The sequence below is a fragment of the Folsomia candida genome, unplaced genomic scaffold, assembly GCF_002217175.1.
Source record: "Folsomia candida strain VU population unplaced genomic scaffold, ASM221717v1 Fcan01_Sc003, whole genome shotgun sequence".
Taxonomy (NCBI): Eukaryota; Metazoa; Arthropoda; class Collembola; order Entomobryomorpha; family Isotomidae; genus Folsomia; species Folsomia candida.
In genome coordinates, this window is record NW_019091195.1 from 11,795,184 (window position 1) to 11,817,200 (window position 22,017).

Here is a 22,017-nt window from a genome sequence, read left to right on the forward strand (position 1 = left end):
CAGTGTTGTTGCGGGAAATTCAAATTTTATTTCAGAATATAAATAAAACTCTTTCTCTTATTTCGCTTTTGCACTTCACACTTGAAAAGTTTAAAGTTTTTAAATTGTAATTATACTTCAATTTACTGAACCCTCGTCAGACTAGTGTTTAAAATATTGTACGACTAAGATGGCTACCCCAGAGAGTGATGAAGATCTCACCATCCCACGAGCTGCTCTCAACAAGATGATAAAAGAGATTTTGCCATCCATTCGTGTCGCAAATGACTCTCGAGAACTGATACTGAATTTTTGTACAGAATTTATTCATCTTATTTCCTCAGAGGCAAATGAAATTTGTAATCAACAAACAAAGAAAACAATTTCTCCTGAGCACGTATTACAAGGTTTGTGTGTAACAAAACATTCTTTGCAACCAATTTAACGCTGTCTAGCAAAATAATATATTAATTTTATATATTAAAACACGCAGCTTTGGATCGACTTGGGTTTGGAGATTTTAGACGTTCTGCAGAAGAAGTGATGGAGGACTGTAAGCAGGTTGCAGCTAAGAGAAGAAGGCAATCCACTCGACTAGAACATTTAGGAATCCCAGAGGAAGAATTATTACGTCAACAGCAGGAACTCTTCGCAAAGGCCCGGGAGGAACAAGCCCAGCAAGAACAACAACAGTGGCAAATGATGCAAATGGCTGCGCAAATGTCGACTCAAAATCCTGCACAAAGTAGTTCAAACGCGGACGAGGATGAATATTAAATTTAAGTACGTACAATGTGTGTGGATCGAAGTTTTCCCATTTTTCTACATTCAGAGAATTTAATTGTAATTTCGCTTAGTCGGAGTCAACAAGGAGTCTTTGTCAAAGACCTGTGATGTTGATAATGAGTACAGGCAGAAATAAATTCAATACAATGTTTAAATAATGTTTAAATATTTATTATTTAAGAAATTATTCAACAGAGTAGTAAAATCTTCACTCGCATACATAACATTATCATCGTCCATGAAATTTACTTTATTGGTCGGAATTTAGCGCATTAACTAAGAGAGGTTACATAAAGCTCAGTTACACGAATCACCTTCATTTAAAAACACAACTGATGCAGCGATACGGGCAATCATTGCTGGTCGAGAATCATCATTTGTGGTTGATTTCCAGCCTTGATCGAGGATCTGATATGATAATTCAGAAGCCATGCCATTGTTCAATTTGCTCGTGGTAAAGAGATTTTGGGGCACCGGTAGTATAAAGAGCAGGGTGGCACGTTTCTCTGGAGCGTAGTAATTATCACAAAGTCCGTGAAACACGAGCAAGTGCGTCTCGTCCTGAAGCTTTTCAACATCTTGAACTATTATACTTCTTCCACCATTGAGGAAATAGTTGTTGAGTTGGTCGTGAATTTTTGTGATGTCCTTGCCGTACTTTTGAAAATATTTCGAGTCCATTGTAAAAGTTGAGGGAGTATCTGTACCATTCATTTCAGAAAATATTTCATTTGTAAGTTTGGATAATTTTTGAGCAAAACACAGAGGAAAGGATGATTTCGCAAGTTTCGGAGGGACCAAAAGGACAATAGACGATGGCTGTTTTGGTACCACTCGGCTGAGAGTAGAATCAATTGCACTCAAGATGTGTATCAACGACTCCCTTCAAATTGGAAATGAAATATAAATGAAGACATGTAGTTATTGATATATTTATGGTCACTTATTCGCTGACAAAGTTAGGTGTCAAATCGATTATGAACGCTTACCGATACTGAGAAGGAAATTGTTTTTGTAGCTGCAATATATCCGACACCAGCTTCTTTTGTGAATCTTCCCAAGTTCTCATATTCCCGTTCACTTGGGAGTTTGAAGCTGTTGAAGACTCTGGTGACATATACGCTACAAAAGATAATATAATCACAACTGCCAATGAAATCAAAACAACTGATTTATCCATAGGTTTAGATTGATTTTGATTTCGCTGTGATTTCGCAGATTTGAATTCAAAGTCATCGATGGTCGTTTTACTTCCGGTATAACCCTTCTTGCGTTGTTTCAAATCCTCTAGTCGGCACATCTCTTCAAATGTTTTGGTTGGTCGGGAAGAATTTTGCGGTACTTGTTGATGAAAATTGTTTGTTTTATTTGTATTTTCCAAAGATACAGACTCCTTAAGAAAGAAATCTTTGGGCGAGCCGGCCACTTGCGATGATTCGACACCAGCAATAGTTTTACCAGTGTCTCCAATTTTCACGTTTAAAGTTGGACGTTCACGGCTGGACGAAGAAGAGTTGTCGTCTCCCTCACTCTCCTCATCCTCATCGTCAATAAGCTCCTCATTTTCTTCTAACTCCATATTTGCTGATTGCTGACAACGCTGTGACATTTAGCTTGTAAATATTTTTTCTGGTTCGAAGTACAACAAGAGCCAGTTAAAAATTGTGTTCAACGATAAAGATAATCCCGTGGCAAATTTGTGTGTGTATAAATCCTTACCTATATCACCGCAGAGAAATTAAGATAAATCCTCTCAAACTTGATTGTTAGCAATGCTAACTTAGCATTGAATACCCATGTGATCAAAGTATCAACAAGAAATGACAAGAATCGTCCCGACGTGTTTATACTCGTCTCATGATGTGGATCTGAGAACTTCACTGCGGGTATCCAGACGTAAATTGCTGCAACTAAAAAATAATTAAATATACCGTATGTATTTATCGTAGATATTAATTAAATTGATTATATTATACTATTTAAGAAATACTGATCTGTGTCCAGTCCATCCAGTTCGACGCAGAAGTGAAAATAACCAAGTGCAGTTCCCGCGTGGTCGGAAGCTGTGCGCCAAACCTGCGGCCGTGTTGTTGTTTACATCACGATTCACTTAATTCGTTATAACGTTTTAATGAACAAGTTTTTAAAAGCAATTTTTATCCCACCGTTGTCATTTTATATTCCAATCTCATATTCCAAAATTTGAAATTTTACTAACTCTTTGTCCGTCACCTGTATTAAAAGTATTAATAATCAAATAATACTAAACCAAAAGGGATGACAAGTTTTTAATTCCATCCATTTTCAACCTGTTAACTCACTGTGATATTTTGCTAGTTATTAAATGAATGTTAAGTTTAATGAACTTGTACCAACGTGAATCTATTAAAAGTATTGAACTATTATTTTGTGGTCCACAAAAGAGTCATTTTTCATAGACTGGTAAGCCCCTTAGATTTAAAGGCAGACAAAATGACAAAATTAAATTGCAAATTTAATCTTATTTATTTATTTATTTATTTATTTATCAGATATTCATCAAGTCATCATTGATTTTTGATAATGCTACATAGTGTAAATCACAACACTAGGATGGTTGAAGTTAGGCTGATTAAATTACGAAACATATTTGGCATAATTTTAATTTTTGGATCGACACCAACTCAACAAGTAAAACTTGACATTAAAGAATTTGGATCAGCAATGCTTGGTTCAGCATGTTCAGCTATTGGATGGGAATGCTGTCGATCTCCATTTCTCATTCCACCAGATGTAGCAATTAAAAGTATGAAACGAAGCTTTAATTATTTACATTATTTCACATATGTATCTGCGACCTATAATATTGGTAATTTTAATTATAGATCTGGAAACCACTCTTAATAATGAGTTCTTTGGACAACATTTGGCCGCAGACACTGTTTTAAACGCCTTGCGTTCTCATTTGCATCACGAGAACTCTAACAAAGCTCTAGTCCTTAGTTTTCATGGTTGGGCTGGCTCTGGGAAGACGTATCTCGCAGAACTGATTATGAAATCTTTATACAAAGAAGGTTCCGAGAGCAAATTCGTCAAATTCTACATGGGTAAGAAAAGTCTCTTTTAATATCCACAAAGAATGTATCTTTAACATTTAAAAATTGGTATAAGTAGTAATTATGGTACTGCATGCTTGAACTGTAGATGATTGATGTAGTGCTAAATAGTTTTAGTTTGAGGCGACAATCATAGTCCGTAATCTTATAATCTAATTCTGTCTATTTGTTTCAGCTAGCTATCATTTTCCAGACCCAAATGCTTCCAAAGTGTTGGAGTATCAGGTTAGTTTTGATGATCCGACTTACACGATGATGTGCAACTTTCTATTATCAATACTTACGTCAGCAATGTGTGCATCATCAAAATAGGAAACTCTCAGGGACGACATATTGAGGACGGTGGGTCGTTGCGAAAGAGCTCTGTTTGTCTTTGACGAAGTAGATAAAACGCCACCAAAGGTTTTTGACGCTCTCGTACCATTCATTCAACATCCAGGAAAAAAGTTTGAGGGATTAAACTTTAAGCGCTCCATATTTATTTTCCTGAGCAATATCGGAGCTAGTGATATTACCAAAATTACATATACAAACTGGAAAGATGGACAAAGGCGAGAAAATTTAAGGTTTACCGATTTTGAAGGTAGCCTTCAGCGTGAAGCGTTCAATAATAAGGGTAATAATTTGATTGAACAATTATTCCTTAAAACCTGTTTCATGTTTCATTTATGTGGTAGCATATTGATTATAGATACTGGTCTGACAAAAAGCAGAGTAATCGATAAGGTCCTTGTCGATTTCTACATTCCCTTTTTACCTATGGAACGAGAGCATGTAATATCTTGTACCAAGGCGGAAATTGCGAAAGTTAAAACAGATCTCGATCCAGAGTAAGTCATAATAATCATAATCGATTGTACAAATTCAAATAAGTTACACTTCGGTATATTCTTTTGATACACATTTCTAATGCAATGCACTATCGTCCTACAGGAAAATTGCCGACAGTCTGGCATACTGGCCACCTCTGGAGAAATTATATTCTCAAACGGGATGCAAAAAAGTGGAAAATCTTGTTAAATTTTATGACGCCCAAGAAAAGTATGGGAAAGCCTTCAATTACGACGAAACTAACGAAAATGAACACGACGAGCTATGAATATAAATACTACTATATCCACGCACCGCAAACTGTTAGCCGTTTCGTTGTCGACAAACACCATTTTAAAATAGTGTGCTACGAAATAACCAAATCAATTCTACGCTTCATGTATTCTGTATATGTATTTTGTCTGTATTTGTGAATTGAAAAATCTTTATTTAACGATTTTATTGATATTTGTGAAAGATTGTCGTAATGAATACACAATTAGTTCAGACTAAAAACAACTACACATATAGCAACTGTGCTCGAGTTTGGCACGTACATATGGATACATCCGGAATTGAAATATACTGAAAGAGTTTGACTATGTATGCATTGCTTGATTTGTTATTTTAAATGCAAAAAAGAGCTCGATGGCGGACTAAATTGAGTAAAATGTGGTTATAAGGTAGACGTTGAAGTAATTTAGGTAGCAACCTAAAGTAAAATTAGTTAGAATCAAGTATTATCATAATTAAGCGGAATGTCGGTAACGATGTTCTTGTAGTCAGACTGGCTTAGATATGAAATATCATTTATCTAGCTACGAGTCTTGGGAGGATTGATTGATGATTGATAAACGTATGTACATAATATGTACGTATTATGTAAAAGTTATTTGAGAACTGTCAATGTTGGTTTGATTATGATGGGGTTCCAGGAATTCTAGTCATAACGGGATTGTGTTGTGGAGAATCTGATAGAACGTATCGCAATGCTGCTGGGGTTCCAGGACCTTCGGGTTTCTCGAATGATCTTTCCAAGCATGCATCAAGACTAGTGACAAAAGAAGACAAGTTATTAGTAGATTATGTTTTGTCTACTACTAAATACATGTTTACACCAAGTAAAAATTAACTTACCCACTAAAACTCTCTGACAATGAGTTGTGCTGGTACCAGTTTATCAATTCCACTACAGATTTGAAGTATCTGGATTCAGATAGGTAGAATAGTCTTTCGCCCGGTGTTACAAGGATTTTCATGTGTTTCACCTGTTCACTCCACCTGGAGCAACCATTTATTAGGCTTATATTTGTATTATAGAGGTGAGCTGGATCTCTTTTTTTGATAATTCATGGCCCGATCCGATCTAATTTGATTTGGATGGATTGGACCTGAAAATTTGGGGTAAAAATTAAAGACTTACTTGAGCGACAGGGCATACGTAGCATCGCCAATTGATCCTCCCGCAAGAGTAGGTCGTACTCTGACAAGAAACGTCCCATTGGGCTGAACTTCTAGCACGGAAGTGGCAAGATCCCGATCCATTTCTCCACCATACCAAGGATAATTTTCTAAATGATTGAGATTAACGTAATGGTGAGATGGTTGGGCTATAGATAGACGCATTCCATTGGATGTGGATGGAGAGTTAACGTTGTTTAATGGCAGCGGTGGTGAGTGTGTAGATGGGCTGGATGGTACTCGAAATGAAGGTAGACTCGTTTCAGGAAATGTTAACCCTGTCGGACTCTATTTGATTTGAAAATAATACATTAGTAAAGTATTTATTGATATAAGTAGGTGTAAATTTCGTCGTATTACTAATAACTAACTATAACTTAACCCTACCGTAATTGTAGAGTCTGTCGAATTAGTGTTCATTAGTGGAAGTAATGGAGGGCGAGGGGGGAGTTCCGGAGGATGAACGGTTCCACAGGAATGAAGATTAATTATACATTCCCGGTGAGCATTTACATCGCATCTGATACATTTATAACCTTGGTAAAATAGTCCCTTCATGAATTTCGAACATTGTGAGCAAGTTGCTCCTCTTTCGAATGTATGCATTGTTAACATGTGCTGCAACAAATTAGAATTAATCAATGCGTTGGATAGCTCATCAGCTTCATGCACATCCACGAGTTTACTATTAATATATGTGAAAATAACATTTGTACTTACATCGGTCCGTCGACATTCTTCAGGCTGAATATTTGTTAAAGCAATTTCCAGTGATTTTATCCACCTTCGTTTCTGTTCTTCTGTTTGGGCATACATAGTGTACCTATTTATATGACCGCATATAATAATCATACATCAGAGCTTTTTAATGACACTAAACACATGCCCATTTAACATTGGAATTATTACATTTAATTAAATAATGAGTGAGTGCTTACACGTTGTAACCCTTGATGTGAACTAGGTTCCAACAAAAACTCCAGCGGGCCTCCCTGGTCCCAGATTTTTTTATTGTTCCAGCAGGAACATCATCTTCTACGCGATACTCTTGCAAACACAAAGAATGCTTGTAGCTGTATTGCTCCCCCTAATACATAACAATATGATTATATATTGTGCACCAGCCAACAAGTAAAAAAAAATAACTAGTATAGTCCAACTAAATACTTCCCAAATACAGAATTAATAGATGTGCAAGAGTCACAGTATAAATCATTACCCGTAAAAGTTTATCCATCATCTGAAGATAATCCAGCCGCATGCAAGTAAAGAAAGCCAAGTTGTTTGTTACAGCGAAATTTGCATATGCCATATATTTACAGTAAGTTCCCTTAATCAAAGCTATAGTAGTCGGTACTTTAGTTATTAGAGTGTACAAATCAAATAGTCACTTACCCTTGTTGTTTTGCACATTAACTGTAAAGTTGAGACGATGTGGTGATGTGAGAAAAGTATTTCATTATTAGCAAATTATTTTAATTACACTACTGGCATTCATACAACTATAACATTACGTTGTATTTACATACAACGTAATTTGTGCATAAATTAATAATGCATAGCTTTTGAATATATATGTATGTACATATGGCTTACCAGGACTTTATCAAAGATAAAGACGTAGCGCGACTTGAGTCGATTGTCATCATGCCCACGGATTCTCAATTCTCCATCTTTTTGAGATCTATTTAATGTACAAACCTATTATATATACTTTAGTGTTAATTATTTGGCTGTGGAGTACCTACCTGCCGTAATCCTTTAATTCCATTCCATCAGGCATTTTAAGGTCATAAATACTCCCCTATGAAAGTTATAAATATTCATCAAATACCCAATTCATCAAAAAGGTGGGACAATAATGATGTGGTATCAAGCAGATTTCCTCACTTCTATTTGACGAATTATAAGTAGGGTTTCACTATCACGCTTGACTTCGTTTGTAAAATCTGCCACATCAAACATTGCATCCCGAGCTCTTTCAATGGATTTGTACTCGTCATAACCATGTTGTTCCTGCAAAAAAAAGATAACGTAGAACGCTGTACACAATAAGCTTTTGCTGTAAATACGAAGCAAAAAAAACGAACCATGGATGTCTCGTCAAGTAGTTTTTGAAGAAGTAGATGATACTTTAAAATGCGCTGCATGGGCACAGACAACAAGTCTCGAAGTTTGAACCTTCCTTCATTTGCCTCTTTTTCTGCTCGCTGATTTGAAAAACCGACAAAAACAAAGAAATAAAAAATTTAGTGAATAGTTTTATAAAGATATGAGTGTAAGATTAGGTTCACAAACCATGATTTCTTGATTAATTAGTTCGTTTTTCGTACATAGTTCTTCTACGATACTTTGGGCCCTCGTTAAATTAGCGCAATAATCCCCGTATATGATAAATTTGTCTTTCCATAGAACGAATATATCTCCTAGCGTTTTGTTCAATCCGGTACTGTAAGAATATGCTGTTGGTGCAGTGGAATTTGAAGTTGATGTTGTAGTTAGGACTCGGTTTAAATCATTCAGAAATCCGGTGTGAATCTCACTAAGTTCCTACTCGGTAACAGTACGACACACTTTTCTAGTACGCAGTTATTACAAATCAAATTAAAATTAAAAAAGGTAGATTACCTTAATACCAAAGAATGCAATTTTACGGTCTTCCTCTTTCATTAAACTAGACAGTGGCTTCATGAATTTCTTTTTTAGCATCATCAATGCGTCGATATAATTTCCTTCGGTTTCTAACAGCTCCCCTTTCACATAATCCCGTTTCTCTCGTAGAGTAACAGGTGGCTAGAAATATATCACACAATATACGATTTTAAAACTAAATTAAATTATAGAAGTTTAAAAGTTCATAGACACAAAGACAGCAAGCATTATTCAGTTAAGGGGCCAACTAAGTCGTTAAAAGTCTGTATCTTGATTACTCGTAAGCATGAAAATATTTAAATTATCGCATAAAATGAACAACAAGAATAATAATAATTTAAATAATAATACTTTTTGTGTTTGACGATCAATATAGCATAAATCTTGATAAATGTCCTCCTCTGTTTGTACAACCACAGAGTAATAGTCCTCTTCAAAAATTTCTTCCGGTTCTTGACTGGTGGCAAACAGAAAATAATAATACACAAAATAAAGCAACATTAACAAAGCACATTGACGAATTAATTTAAAGCTCGCGAAATTCTCGCAACAGAAATGTATAAAAACATTTATGGACAATTGCATGAACCATTAATATGCCGAATTTTCTTTTTGAGCCTTCGAAAACAAAAATCTTAATATAATATTTAAAAGAGGCAAAGAACAAAACAAAGCTGATTCATTTTCAAGTATGGTCATTTGCACAACAACACATTGACAAGTAAAAAATAAACTCCCGTGCTGTCGTGAAATATAAACACACCTGCTTAATTCGAAACGTTATGTAGCATAGTTCTTCATATATACTCTCTTCATTTTCCAAATGCCTTTGAGGCAAAACTAACGGTGTTGGTGGCTCACTGAGAAGATTCAATTTTGTTCTTCAAATCTAGAATTATTCTACCCTCCTGAGAAAAATAATTCTCATTACCTCACAAGATCCTCCAAATTTTGACACATTTCTTCATCTAATATAGGAGCACGATCGGGCAGGGCAGAAAATCCACTGCAAGTCGAACAAAGTAATGATGTCACAGGTCTTACCACAGGATATTTCTTATTCAAATAAATCATATCATAGTCTGTGGTAATACTGCAGACTTACGCAAATCCAGCTTGTAGAACCTTGGGTGAATTAGACAGTTTTGACAAAGTAAATAATACTTTTCCAAAGTCTGATAAATCAAACAGCATTGATGGTTGAAATAGGTCTGTGTCGTGTAGGTCGAATATATTTTTGCATGTTTGTAGAAAGGTGCGGATATTTCGTAGACATAAAAACTGGAAGAGAATAAACAATACTAAATTATCTCTCCAGATTCAAAGTAAAAAATAAATAAAAATTGTCAGCTCTCTCAGCATCCTTCGATTAAGATTAAAGTCACATGAATGTGAGTCGCTCTGACCAACCTGAGCCATCTGAGGTTTTAAGGAAATCTCTTTGAGGTCCAGGGCGTTGCTCTGTAAGCAATTGAGGAGGCGACAGAGCTGTACTCCGTCTCGTAGCGTATATGCCAAATCTTTGATAGAGGTCTGGGCTCGGTGCTCAGGGGGGAGGAGGCCACAACGAGTCAGCCATTCGGCGCAGTCTTTCCAGCTCTCTTCACACATGGCGCTGGTCAATCAATTTTACTCTCTAATTGACACCCTCTCCAGCCGGAGGAACAATTAATAGTTAGTGCATCCAGCCAAGTGGCACCGTCGTATAACGTTTATCGGTTGATGTTGACGACTGTCGATTACGTTGTATTCTCCTGAACCAGCTGCCGACCATGTACCGCTGCAGAGTTAGATTGCACTACTGTACATTTAGGAAACGAATTAAAAATTTGAAACTAAAGCTGCACAAAATATAGACAAAATGGTAAAAAAAGAATGAGCAATAGAGAGGCAGGCTGTGCGGAATACAATAAAGTGTTCCATTGTAAATTGTAAATAAGGATCAATAATAGTCACCCGCGAAGTTGCCACTTTTCCCAACTTTCCTCCACATGATTCTGTCTGTCGCATATTTTACAGCTTTGTATTATTTATTGACGAACAGGAGCACTTATTTACTTCTAATGTAACTTAAATTATGTAACTTAAAGTATTACAAAGAAAGCTATCTTCAATTAAGTGGAGCTCATTCTTGGACAGTTTGTTAGTTTGTCTAATTTACTCCAAAATGTCAGGGTTCAAATCTTTGCTTGGGAAGGGAGACATAAAGAAGAGGAATGAGGAAGACGTTCAGAAACCAAAAATTCCGACCCTACGAGAAGGTAAACTAAACTTGCTAAGAAAGTGGCAAAAAATAAGAGGAAATATGCATACGACATGATTTCATATTTCACATAGACATCTTCGTTCATCCTAACGTTCTTTTTTACTAAAATTTAATTTAATTTAAAATTTCATAAATAAAACTTTTATTATGAAATAGTTTTATTATAAAACTATTTATTTAAACGATGACCAGTGGAACTGCGTCACTTGACAAACGGCTGACACAGGAGCCACTTTCTGGTCAAGGTCTGGGCGAACACAAATGAAAGAAAGAGGTTTGGACGGACGACACGAAGCTAATCAAAAAAACGTCATTTCAACAAAAGTCATACTAGGAAAGCATAAACACCACTTTACGAGGAATATTATAATTCATCATGTTCCGTGAACTTTGCATTTAATAACGAAAAATCATAATTAATTAAATGTTTTATTTTCTCGAGAAGTTCTTGAAGATATTGGGAACATGAAGGATGACGATCCCATAATTACACTCGCAGCTATTATTGAAAAACATAGTAAGTTTGCACACTTTGCATGTAGTGCAATTTTATAACAAAATTATAATCAATAACAATAATCCAATATGCAGTAACTGCAAGCCTAAATGCAATCTGTTTTTATTGTTGTACTGTCGTAGTGTATCACTAGCAATAAATATGTATCATTATTCCTAGATTCTGGACGACATTCAGTAGCAAATTTTGACAAGGAACTACGCGAGGGCATTAAGAATCATATCAGTGGCGAATCTTTGCTCCTCTCATCGTCGAAGGATCCTTCTACCAAACGGAAGGTGCTAGATGATGACGAGGACCTTGAAAACGGAGATGATATGTCTAAAGCTACCAATGCTAGGCTGTCCTATGATAAACTTAAACAATTTCTCACGGCTTGCGAACAATCTCAAAAAGTCATTACAACTTTGGAAGGGGACTTAAAGCGACTACAAGTCGAAGTGACACAGCATTACCTGGGACAAGTAGATAAAGAGCTAGAGGAACAAGAGGTTCATGAATCCCTTCATGACTCTTTATGACAGCGTAGCAAAGTGAAAATTTCACTTCGGAGGAAGTGTTCACCTTCAAGATTGCTTGTATTCTCTCCATTTCACTTTAATAAAATTAATATATACTGAAATTTTAATTGGCATTTGCATATGTTAATTACTACAAAATTTACAACATGATGCGATGTGATGTGATGCGATACGAACCGATGCGTGTGTCAGTGTACTCCACTGTATGTCTCAACTACTCCACGAAATTGAAGTGCTGCAAAGAAATCCAACGAAGCTATCCAGCCAGTTGAAGCGAAAGCCTTCAATCTTATTTAGAGGTGAAGTGGAATATTTCAATTGTTACATCAATTTATTATTTATTAAAACTGCCACACACACGATTTAGGAAGATTATCAGTCTAATCTGACATAAAGTAAGATCAAGTGTTTTTTTGCTAGTTTAGTGACTAGCCAAGTTGACAAACACATTTGTATTTACAATAATTCTAGGGTACACGCAAGGAAGCAATCGACATGAACGAAGCCGAATTAGATGAGTGGATCTCAATTGTCAAAACTTGCAAATATCTTCCAGAAAATCATTTAAAGGTTCGAGTTTTATTTGAACCTTCGTAATTATTTTTTATATTAACTTTAAAGTACAAACAATCTATACACATACAGTAGTGCAGAGTAAAGGACCCTAAGTAATAAATATTTTATTTGCTACTTGTAGAAACTCTGCAATTTGGTATCTCGGATTCTTATCGAGGAATGTAACGTTCAACCCGTTTCCACACCTGTCACAATCTGTGGTGATATTCATGGGCAGGTAATTTGTAATTTAATTTGTACTAAGGACACATGTATTTTTCCCCAGTATGTTTTGTTTACGGGTCATCTCATGCATACAGTTCTATGACTTGGAAGAATTGTTTCGAACAGGAGGCGAAGTCCCAGACACGAGCTATATATTTTTAGGTATAGTCAAAATATGATAGTAATTTTGATCAAATTATTTTATTATTTGTATATACTGTTTTTAGGTGATTATGTGGATCGTGGGTATTATTCCCTTGAAACATTTACCAGACTCCTGACCTTAAAGGCTCGGTATCCTGATCGTATCGTCTTAATTCGTGGAAATCACGAGTCTCGTCAGATTACTCAAGTTTATGGATTTTATGGTGAGTAGGGCTACACTGTACTTTACAAACTGCATAATTATCTAATAGCTTGTTAAGTGGCCAGTTGTTTGACTGATTGTTTCGTATTCTAGATGAATGCCTTACAAAATATGGAAATGCCAATGCCTGGAAAACTTGCTGGTTTGTTTAGAATCAAAATGCGTTTATTCTTTTTGTTTCTTAATTAAATCTGTTGAATTAAAAAGAACTCATTCCCCTTTTATATAGTGAGGTTTTTGATCTATTAACCATCGCAGCTGTGAGTACATATATCAAATTGAATTACAATGCCTGTGTTTTAATGATTTAATAATGTAAATACAACCACAATTTGTTGCAGTTAATAGACGATGAAATTTTATGTGTGCATGGCGGACTTTCTCCTGAAATTAAAACTCTTGATCAAATCCGAACTATTGACCGTGGGCGTGAAATCCCTCATGAAGGCGCCTTTTGCGACCTGGTTTGGTCGGATCCAGAAGAAAATGTTGATGCTTGGGCAACGAGTCCACGAGGAGCTGGCTGGTTATTTGGTGTGAAAGTGGCAGAACATTTCCTGCAAATCAACTCACTCTCTTTGGTGTGTCGAGCTCATCAACTTGTCAACGAAGGTACAATACATCTATACACCCACAATCTAGGCAAAATTGGTCAATTGCAATCTAAATTAGTTTACGTAAGGTCACTTACTTATTTCCTTTTGATTTTATTTCAGGGTACAAATATTGGTTTAACGACAAAGTCGTTACCGTATGGTCTGCTCCAAACTATTGTTACCGGTGAGTATATCTAACTCGTTGCAAACGCATTTCAGCCAGTTGGTAAATAATAATAATTTTGTATTGCCAGTTGTGGGAACGTTGCAGCAATTTTGCAGTGCACGAAAGGCGAACGTCCCGTCCCAAAAATTTTTCATGCCGTCCCTGATACTGAGCGAGTAATTCCTCAAACTAATGCCAGTCCGTATTTTCTTTAATGATAATATTTCTAACATGCATACACGCCGAGGGGATATTTATACATACTAGTTACATCAATTACCAAAAAAAATAATTAAAAATCTCATTTTATTGTTATTACTATCGTTTATTTATTAGAAAAACGTGTTTACTTTCTCTGTAGGTTATATTGGCCTAGGCGTGTTGCACTAAAACTTACATAAAAATGAATAAACCCTTAATATGACTTTATCAACATTGAACAATTGACTGCTCGTATATATTGCATTTGTAATATACGATGTTAAGATTGGAATTGGATTCGGATCTAGACGTGAGTTTTTCATGAAGAAAGCGTTGACCAAAAATAGGGTTGTGCAATAAATATAGTTACAGAGCAACGAGTTGAGTAGAAACTACTCACGATTTTTAATTTAATTAATGGTTATTTATGGTGGTGTGGAAAACCAGGAAAGCATGCACTGTCAATTTACTTTAAAAAGACACCTTGATGAAGTAACAACAAGGTTTCACATCCCCACATTGCAGTCGACCTTCCTACGTAAACGTAAGTAAGCTGTCATTCAGATATTGTGAATAGAATTGATCTCCTAACCTATAGTCACCAGTGGCCACCACACCATAATCTGCACCCCTTGTCCTCTAAGGATGGATTTCTTTCTCCTTCTTTCTCCAGATAGGATGAGAATGGATAGCGACTAAGGAGGGGAGGTTGTGTACTATCAACTCCCAGATCTCGATGCCCTTTGGAGATGTTGTAGTGTCCCATGAATGTACAACAACCCTGAAGTGGTTTGATTCCATGGCCACATTTGCTCCCGCCACACCCACTCAAAGGTGCCCAAAAATCGCTTTCACTCCAGCTTTCACTCACTCAAAACCACGCCAAAAATCCAATTTTACTTCGATTTTCAAATTTCTTTCACCATTATACTCCCAGATAGTTGCTTTCTTATTTCCAACATCAAACTCAACTTTTGGAAATTCTTAGTATTTTTAAAATTTAAAATTCTGAATGAGCATTGTTGTAATAATCAACAAAACAAATCATGCCTGCGAAATAATCATCAAAAAAGTTGAGTTTGATGTTGGAAATAAGAAAGCAACTATCTGGGAGTATAATGGTGAAAGAAATTTGAAAATCGGAATAAAATTGGATTTTTGGCGTGGTTTTGAATGAGTGAAAGCTAGAGTGAAAGCGATTTTTGGGCACCTTTGTCACGGGAGGCACACTTAACTTGACCAGATATCCTCGTGACAAGCTTACTTATCTGGACTAGTACCTCTTCCGTAATATAACTTTACTTGAAATCTAGACTTTGGCTACTTATGCCCTAAAAATGACTTTGATAATGCTTTCAGCGCTTGACTTGACTTTAGGATGATGAAATCTTAACTTTAACTCGCAATTAAAATAACCAAGCTTGTAAATACTTATTTTTGGAAATTAAAATGGAGCTTTATTTCAATCAAACTATTTGGCATGAACAGCAAAAATCACACTTCCTCTCTCTTCGAGTTCAACTTACAGACTACTTATTTTTTTACAAATGGCTACTTTTTTTTTTTTTTTTTTTAAAACTTATTACCAGGCCAACGCGCCCCTTTTCTTCTCATTCACCCTCTTACACTTAATCAATATCCGAATCCTTCAACAACCCACTCAATACATAGGTAATGTACATACATAGGTAATGTACATACGTACATAGGTAATGTACGTACATAGGTAATGTACGTACATAGGTAATGTGTACCGCCATAAGGATCATTTTCTACAATTATAATTACCATTCAAAAAACTTATCGATGACTTATTTCGTAATTCCTAAATGCTAAATGGTGGACAAATTTCTTAAAATAATATTATAAATTATTTTACACTCCCTACGGTCCCAGGACATTCTTCCCCTCGATGAACGAAGTATCATCTTCACGGCGTACGTCGAGGACCGCTAGCTTCGCGACGGGTCGATCGAATGTTCCTCTTGGGGTCTTGATCTTGGCGACGCGGACTTTCCCATCCTTTCCTTGGTAAACTGCGATGACTCTCCCTTTCTCCCACGTATTCCTCTTGGCTTGTTCGTCGACAATGACGACGATGTCATCTACTTGCAATGGCTTGCAAGGCTCGTTCCATTTCTTTCTTTGGGTTAGAGTTGGTAAATAGTTTTTGACCCATTTCCTCCAAAATTCATCGGCCATTCTTTGCGAAGCCCTCCATCCCTTCTTCTTCATCATGTCACAATTCTTGAAATTTCCTAAATTCTGCTCAGATTCTTCTCTCGGGTCTTGTCCACTGTTCCATCCAAGGAGAAAGTGGTTTGGGGTCAGCACAACTGGGTCGTTGGGGTCCATAGAGATCTCAGTCAGGGGTCGCTTATTCACAATGCTCTCTGCTTCGGTGAGGAAAGTTCGCAGAGTATCTTCTGGGTAGGCTTCTTCGCTCATCATGGAGGATAAAACTTTCTTGACCACCCCCACCATTCTTTCCCAGACTCCTCCCATATGCGGCGAAGCAGGAGGAATAAAGTGCCACTGAATTCCAAGCTCCAGACATTTCCCATTCATTTCACCTTGATCTAGTTCATGTAGTGCTTTCTTCAGTTCATTATCTGCCCCATGAAAATTGGTACCATTATCACTGTAAAGGTGGCTTGGTTGTCCTCTTCGGCAGCTGAATCTTCGTATGGCATTAATGGCAGCATCAGTTGAGAAATTATCGGCCAACTCCAAATGAACTGCTCTTGTGGATAGGCAGGTAAATAGTGCCCCCCATCGCTTCTCACGTCTTCTTCCTATTGTCACTTCCATGGGTCCAAAGTAGTCCAATCCTGTATTAGTGAATGGACGAATGTGGCTTTCAAATCGTACTTTGGGTAAATCCGCCATCTCAGGTACTACCGGCTTCACTTTCCGATTTTTGCAATATTGACATTTTGCAAATGCCTCCTTAACGGCTGATGTCAGTCCAGTAATCCAGAACTTCTGACGCAATTCACTCGCCACCGTTCCTCTTCCTTGATGTCCTGCTGCCTCATGGTAATGTTTCACAAGTAACTTTGTGAATGGATTTTGTCCTCTCAGGATGATGGGCTTTTTAACTTGATCCGGGATACATTCGGAATTTTGCAGGCGGGTGTGCATTCTTAAAATTCCCTTCTCATCAATGAATGGATTAAGTGCAATTAAAGCTGAGTATTTCGACAACGGCTTCCCCTCGTGAAGAAGTCGCATCTCCACAGAATACTCTTCTTCTTGGGCCTTCATAATTAAATAGTCTTCCGCCTGCCGAAACTCGTTTAACTTCAATTCTTGACGAGATACACTTAACTTCTCGGCACTTGCTGCACATTTCTTCATACTTCTCGCAAGACGAATCATCCAGGCTGTAATTCTGACCAGCTTAATGTAACTGCTGCACGCCGCCGGATCAATTTGTAGGGACTTCTGTACAATTGATTTAACTTCTACTTTCAACTCGGCTTCAGCATCGGCATGTTCTTCTCCTCTCGATCTTTCCCTTGGCCAAATACTTTCATCTTCTTTCAAAAATTCTTCCGCTTTGAACCACCGGCTATTTTCACTTAAATCGGTAGGAAGATGATCCCGTGTGGCGTCATCCGCAATATTTAACTTTGTAGGAATCCACCTCCAGTCCGCCACGTCTGTCTCTTCGAGAATCTCTCCTAGGCGATGAGAGACGAATTGCTTGAATCGACGAGCATCATTTCTCAACCAGCAAATCACGGTAAATGAGTCGGTCCAAAATATTTGACTTGTGATCTTTATTTCCAATTCTTTCTTGATAGTGCTCGCCATTCTTGCTCCCATTAAAGCTGCCTGCAGCTCGAGACGAGGGATTGCCATCGGCTTCAATGGGGTCACTCTTGTTCTTGCCATTACAAGATTGATGTCGACGGATGATTCACTTTCAACTCGCAGGAAAGCAATCGCCACGTACGCCTTCTCACTGGCGTCACAAAAGACGTGAAGTTGAGTCGACTTGCTTTCTGGAATCAGGGTCGAGTAGCACCGTGGAATTCGCACACTTGCAATTCCTTGCAATTCCTCAAGCCAGCCCTGCCATTTGAGATTGATGGTTTCTGGAACTTCGTCATCCCATCCTATCTCACTTCTCCAAATATCTTGCATCAGGATCTTGGCCTTGACGATGAGATGACCAACGAATCCCAATGGATCAAATACTGACATCACTACTCTTAAGACTTGTCTCTTTGTTGGCCGCTGAGATCCATCCATAATCTTCTCTGCTATTTTGTGGAAGTTGAGTTTATAACGAAACTCATCCTTCGAAGGATCCCACCAGAGTCCGAGCACTCTGCCTTCAGGAAGATCCGAGTTGTCCAAATCCAACTCCTTGACATCTTTTGATCTTAGATCTTCCTTAATTGCTTTTACAATGGTGCTGGAATTCGCCACCCAATTGCACACTTCAAATCCTGCTTTCTCTTGAACATGGATTACTTCTTCAATTATCTTAATAGCTTCTTCTTCAGTTGGCTTCGAGTCCAAGTAGTCATCGACGTAGAACTTGGTCTTGATGGCCTTACTTGCATCTGGGAATTCTTCCTCGTGCTGATTCGCGTTCAAATTCTTGGCGTATTGAGCTGACGTTGGGGATGAGGTGGCACCGAAGATCATCACTAGCATCTCGTACTCATCTGGATCTTGATCTCGTGTCATTCCTCGCCACAAAAATCTCTGGGCTGCTCGGTCTTCTTCTCGGATGAATACCCGGTGAAACATGTCCTTGATGTCACCTGCGAATGCATATTTATACTGCCGGAATTTCATGAGGACACTGACGAGCGGGTTGTTCAGGTCTGGACCTTGGCACAAATGGTCATTCAGGCTGACGCCATGAGATTTCGCCGCTGCGTCGAAAACAAGTCTTAACTTTCCTGGCTTATTGGGGTTTAGGACGCCGAAGTGGGGAAGATACCAGTTTCTTGGACTTCGCACTGCCACTTCCGAGGCACTTAATTTTCTGATGAATCCTTTCTCTAGATATTCATCCATTTTCTTACAATAGGCTTCAGCGAACTCTGGATTCTTGTCCATCTTCCGTTCTTGACATTTCAGTCGGTTAAGGGCCATATTCTTACTTTCGGGTAGAGTCAATTCGTCCTGCTTCCATAATAGTCCTGTCTCGAACCTCTGTCCATCTTGGGCTCGAAGAGTGGTTGACTCCATCACCTTCATGGCTCGCAAATCTTCTTTTGACCTCGGTCTCTCATCTGCTAATTTCACTCCAAAATCTTCTATCGTGAAACTTTTCTTCACAAGTTGGTGGAGGCTTTCTTCCGTGTATTCAGCGCAAATGTGGTGGGCGTTGTAACTCACATTTTGCTCTGACCCTACTGATCTTGAACTAATGATTGACCAGCCCAATCGAGACTTCACAGCAATGGGCTCGCCAGGTCCTCCTTTAATCGTCTTCAAATGCTCAATCAATTCAAAATGGGAACTTCCAATAAGCATCTTTGGCTTCACATTAAAGTACGACTTCAGTGGGAGATTTCTCAAGTAGGGGAATCTTGCTTTCAACTTGTCCATATCCAGGGTCACACTTTTCAAATTCAGGTTCCTCACTGTCTTAACATTGTTCATCTTGAATTGTGCAGACTGGCCAAAGGCTCCACGAATTCCAAACTTCACATTTCTTGCTTCTGGGTGATGACCGTCGCCGCTGCACGTAGCCATACAAAATGGTGCACTAGGTCCATCAGCCCCCACGACCGCTGCAACTTCTTCTTCAGCAATTGCGATGTCTGCTCCATCGTCTTCTAAGGCGAGAACAACTTCGTTCCCTGCAGGGCCTGACACTTCGACTTGCACATATCGTAGTGACGCTGCATTCACGTAATGGACTTGTGCTGGACCATTGTTGTCGACATTATCATCTCGTCTTCTTTGTAATAATTGTTGGATGGGCTTCGCACCGTGTAGCATGGGATGATGAGTAAATTTGCAGTCATCAATTCCACACTGCTTCTTACTTCTGCAATTTTTCGTCGAATGTCCGGCAACTAAACAACTAAAACAGAGTTTCTTCTCACCCACTTTCAAAATTCGATTGTCTGCGGAAAGGTTGAGAAGAATCAGACACTGGGAGGTCTTGTGGTCACTCTTATCACAAAAATGGCACTTCCTGACCCGTTCCCTCCTCTGCACTTCACTAAACTCTTCTTTCTCATTAACTCGGTGCACTGTTGCTTCTTTCTTCCAACGACCATGCTGTTTCTTATCAAACTTATCTTGAGTGTCTTCTTTCTTGTAGTCCTTAATGACTGGTGCCACCAACTTGCACGCCGTATTCAACTTCTTCTTGATCCACCGGGTGAACTCTTGCAAATCTGCCACTCTGACCCCATCAGCTTCAATCCACTCCATCCATTGCATCTTGTAAGATGATGGCAGCTTCTCCTTCAACTCTTTCATCAGCATGGGGTTGTTCAAATGCTCATCACATCTAAGAGCTTTGATTGTTGACATGAGGTTGACCACTGCTGTTCCAAACTCGATTACGGTGTCAAGTTTATCCTCACGAATTGCTGGTGCCGCTCGAACTTTCTTAATCAGTGAGTCGATAATATGTTCGGGTTGTCCAAATCTTGTCTTCAGGGTCTCCACCACCTCCAACATATTGTGCGGGCTTATCATCAGGGACTGGACTGCCTTTGCTGCATCCCCTTTCAGGCACTTTCTCAGTCTTTGCATATTTTCGGCGTCCGTGAAGTGACAAATACTTGTTGTATTCTCGAGCTCCGAGATAAAGGCTGGCCATTCTTCAGGCTTTCCACTGAACCATGGTAAATCTTTGCTGGTAGACTGGCGAGCAAAAAACTTCTGAGTCACAGAATCTTGGGGCGCCTGCACTGCGCTTGCTTGTTGCTGAAGTAATTGCAAACTTTCAGCCACTTTTGCCATGATCGGCAACAATTGATCTTGAGGGGTAGGACCATGGCGAAGCTCTGGGGGGTACACTTCCTGACGAAACTCTTTCACTTCCTGATGTATTCTCAAGTTTTCAATGCGTCGTTCCATACCCTCCAACTCTTCTTTTCTCTTCATTTCTTCTTCTGATTCAGGAACAACGGTGTGATCACCCACCCACTTCACAGTGTCGTCTGACACGTCCACTTTTCCACCATCACTCTTATCACTCCCTGATAAACTTTGCTCATCATCATATTGAGCTTGAATGATGGCTTGAGCCAACTCTTTCTTTGCTGGCAACTTTTCAATTTCTTCTTTCACTTTCTTAATCTTAAGGTTCACAGTCCTTAACTTGGTGTTGAGTTTACGAATCGCCTTGTTCAACTCTTGACCTTCTGTCTTCTTCACTTTTGCATCTTCTGTAGTAGGATCCAACAGCGCCAGCTCTTCTGCTAATCCTTTGGCACGGTCTTCGTTCTCAAAAATATCCGCCTCGATATTGATAACTTCAAGCTCCAGCTCGAGCAATGCCTCCTGTTTCTCCTCCATGAGGTCATTGAACTTCACTTCCGTCTGCAACGTAAGGGAAGACATTGACGACTTCATGCTGGACGACTTGACCGTGGGCGACGTCTTCTCTTCCGCTGGACTCCCACTGATGACTCCTTCCACCCTCTGCTGTAGGGACTGATCCTGCGCCTCCTTGGCTGCTCCTCCTCTTGTTGTGACCGGCATCTCAGGATCCATTCAACAAAGGAAAATAATCAATTAACAATTCTTAAATGTTCTCCAATTGGACGTTATAACCTCGGGATGCTCTCCTTAAGGCGAGAGCAAACCACAAATACAGCCGTCTCCGA

General features: G+C 38.5%; 6 protein-coding genes across 12 annotated transcripts; 3 read left to right on the forward strand and 3 right to left on the reverse strand.

Annotated features, from left to right (window-relative positions):
- Window positions 1–23: 23 nt before the first annotated feature.
- Window positions 24–920, forward strand: LOC110847340 (protein Dr1). Its single transcript, XM_022094270.2, has 2 exons — window positions 24–386; window positions 473–920. Exons 1-2 carry the CDS (start codon window positions 170–172, stop codon window positions 754–756), a joined length of 501 nt encoding a protein of 166 aa, XP_021949962.1. The 5' UTR covers window positions 24–169; the 3' UTR covers window positions 757–920.
- Window positions 921–2,877, reverse strand: LOC110847339. Of its 5 annotated transcripts, none has more exons than XM_035849557.1 (4): window positions 2,742–2,877; window positions 2,560–2,675; window positions 1,755–2,484; window positions 921–1,648 (listed from the first exon to the last, which is right to left on the reverse strand). In XM_035849557.1, exons 3-4 carry the CDS (start codon window positions 2,372–2,374, stop codon window positions 1,063–1,065), a joined length of 1,206 nt encoding a protein of 401 aa, XP_035705450.1. In that variant the 5' UTR covers window positions 2,375–2,484; window positions 2,560–2,675; window positions 2,742–2,877; the 3' UTR covers window positions 921–1,062. The 5 variants fall into 5 exon arrangements, with proteins under 5 accessions (XP_035705450.1, XP_021949961.1, XP_021949960.1 ...); XM_022094269.2 differs by having other exon boundaries at window positions 1,755–2,365; window positions 2,485–2,675; XM_022094268.2 differs by having other exon boundaries at window positions 1,755–2,394; window positions 2,485–2,675.
- LOC110847787 (torsin-1B) lies at window positions 2,794–5,189 on the forward strand. Its single transcript, XM_022094784.2, has 7 exons — window positions 2,794–3,207; window positions 3,297–3,550; window positions 3,630–3,851; window positions 4,036–4,085; window positions 4,173–4,476; window positions 4,552–4,690; window positions 4,794–5,189. Exons 2-7 carry the CDS (start codon window positions 3,328–3,330, stop codon window positions 4,957–4,959), a joined length of 1,104 nt encoding a protein of 367 aa, XP_021950476.1. The 5' UTR covers window positions 2,794–3,207; window positions 3,297–3,327; the 3' UTR covers window positions 4,960–5,189.
- On the reverse strand, window positions 5,114–10,667 carry LOC110847786 (protein vav). 3 transcript variants are annotated; one of them, XM_022094781.2, is made up of 18 exons: window positions 10,194–10,667; window positions 9,889–10,064; window positions 9,715–9,789; window positions 9,135–9,240; window positions 8,760–8,924; window positions 8,430–8,681; window positions 8,222–8,341; window positions 8,022–8,147; window positions 7,880–7,935; window positions 7,728–7,815; window positions 7,527–7,547; window positions 7,351–7,371; window positions 7,070–7,218; window positions 6,852–6,954; window positions 6,519–6,749; window positions 6,094–6,419; window positions 5,808–5,951; window positions 5,114–5,721 (listed from the first exon to the last, which is right to left on the reverse strand). In XM_022094781.2, exons 1-18 carry the CDS (start codon window positions 10,392–10,394, stop codon window positions 5,589–5,591), a joined length of 2,493 nt encoding a protein of 830 aa, XP_021950473.1. In that variant the 5' UTR covers window positions 10,395–10,667; the 3' UTR covers window positions 5,114–5,588. The 3 variants fall into 3 exon arrangements, with proteins under 3 accessions (XP_021950473.1, XP_021950474.1, XP_021950475.1); XM_022094782.2 differs by lacking the exon at window positions 9,135–9,240 and adding an exon at window positions 9,547–9,643; XM_022094783.2 differs by lacking the exon at window positions 7,351–7,371.
- Window positions 10,668–10,815: 148 nt separating this feature from the next.
- On the forward strand, window positions 10,816–14,436 carry LOC110847788 (serine/threonine-protein phosphatase 6 catalytic subunit). Its single transcript, XM_022094785.2, has 12 exons — window positions 10,816–11,044; window positions 11,495–11,566; window positions 11,726–12,482; window positions 12,559–12,657; window positions 12,785–12,880; window positions 12,963–13,029; window positions 13,095–13,235; window positions 13,328–13,376; window positions 13,464–13,494; window positions 13,576–13,846; window positions 13,951–14,014; window positions 14,085–14,436. Exons 4-12 carry the CDS (start codon window positions 12,583–12,585, stop codon window positions 14,209–14,211), a joined length of 921 nt encoding a protein of 306 aa, XP_021950477.1. The 5' UTR covers window positions 10,816–11,044; window positions 11,495–11,566; window positions 11,726–12,482; window positions 12,559–12,582; the 3' UTR covers window positions 14,212–14,436.
- A 1,645-nt stretch (window positions 14,437–16,081) lies between these two features.
- Window positions 16,082–21,892, reverse strand: LOC110846991. Its single transcript, XM_022093830.1, has one exon. The coding sequence runs from the start codon at window positions 21,890–21,892 to the stop codon at window positions 16,082–16,084; it is 5,811 nt and encodes a 1,936-aa protein (XP_021949522.1).
- Between the last annotated feature and the right edge of the window lie 125 nt (window positions 21,893–22,017).

What these genes read in the sequence shown, in the direction of transcription:
- LOC110847339 (XM_035849555.1), bottom strand. An exon ending in TTGATACTTTGATCACATGG is followed by an intron (nt 2,366 to 2,559) that starts GTATTCAATGCT and finishes TAAATGTCACAG; the next exon opens with CGTTGTCAGCAATCAGCAAA. An exon ending in CAATTTCCTTCTCAGTATCG is followed by an intron (nt 1,649 to 1,754) that starts GTAAGCGTTCAT and finishes TCCAATTTGAAG; the next exon opens with GGAGTCGTTGATACACATCT.
- LOC110847786 (XM_022094781.2), bottom strand. Translation starts at nt 10,394, where the DNA reads ATGTGTGAAGAGAGCTGGAAAGACTGCGCCGAATGGCTGACTCGTTGT. An exon ending in TTATAATTCGTCAAATAGAA is followed by an intron (nt 7,936 to 8,021) that starts GTGAGGAAATCT and finishes TAACTTTCATAG; the next exon opens with GGGAGTATTTATGACCTTAA. An exon ending in GAATTAAAGGATTACGGCAG is followed by an intron (nt 7,816 to 7,879) that starts GTAGGTACTCCA and finishes TACATTAAATAG; the next exon opens with ATCTCAAAAAGATGGAGAAT.
- LOC110847787 (XM_022094784.2), top strand. Translation starts at nt 3,328, where the DNA reads ATGCTACATAGTGTAAATCACAACACTAGGATGGTTGAAGTTAGGCTG. An exon ending in ATTCGTCAAATTCTACATGG is followed by an intron (nt 3,852 to 4,035) that starts GTAAGAAAAGTC and finishes TATTTGTTTCAG; the next exon opens with CTAGCTATCATTTTCCAGAC. An exon ending in CCAAAGTGTTGGAGTATCAG is followed by an intron (nt 4,086 to 4,172) that starts GTTAGTTTTGAT and finishes TCATCAAAATAG; the next exon opens with GAAACTCTCAGGGACGACAT.
- LOC110847788 (XM_022094785.2), top strand. Translation starts at nt 12,583, where the DNA reads ATGAACGAAGCCGAATTAGATGAGTGGATCTCAATTGTCAAAACTTGC. An exon ending in GTGGTGATATTCATGGGCAG is followed by an intron (nt 12,881 to 12,962) that starts GTAATTTGTAAT and finishes TCATGCATACAG; the next exon opens with TTCTATGACTTGGAAGAATT. An exon ending in ATCTATTAACCATCGCAGCT is followed by an intron (nt 13,495 to 13,575) that starts GTGAGTACATAT and finishes AATTTGTTGCAG; the next exon opens with TTAATAGACGATGAAATTTT.
- LOC110847340 (XM_022094270.2), top strand. Translation starts at nt 170, where the DNA reads ATGGCTACCCCAGAGAGTGATGAAGATCTCACCATCCCACGAGCTGCT. An exon ending in TCCTGAGCACGTATTACAAG is followed by an intron (nt 387 to 472) that starts GTTTGTGTGTAA and finishes TAAAACACGCAG; the next exon opens with CTTTGGATCGACTTGGGTTT.
- LOC110846991 (XM_022093830.1), bottom strand. Translation starts at nt 21,892, where the DNA reads ATGCCGGTCACAACAAGAGGAGGAGCAGCCAAGGAGGCGCAGGATCAG.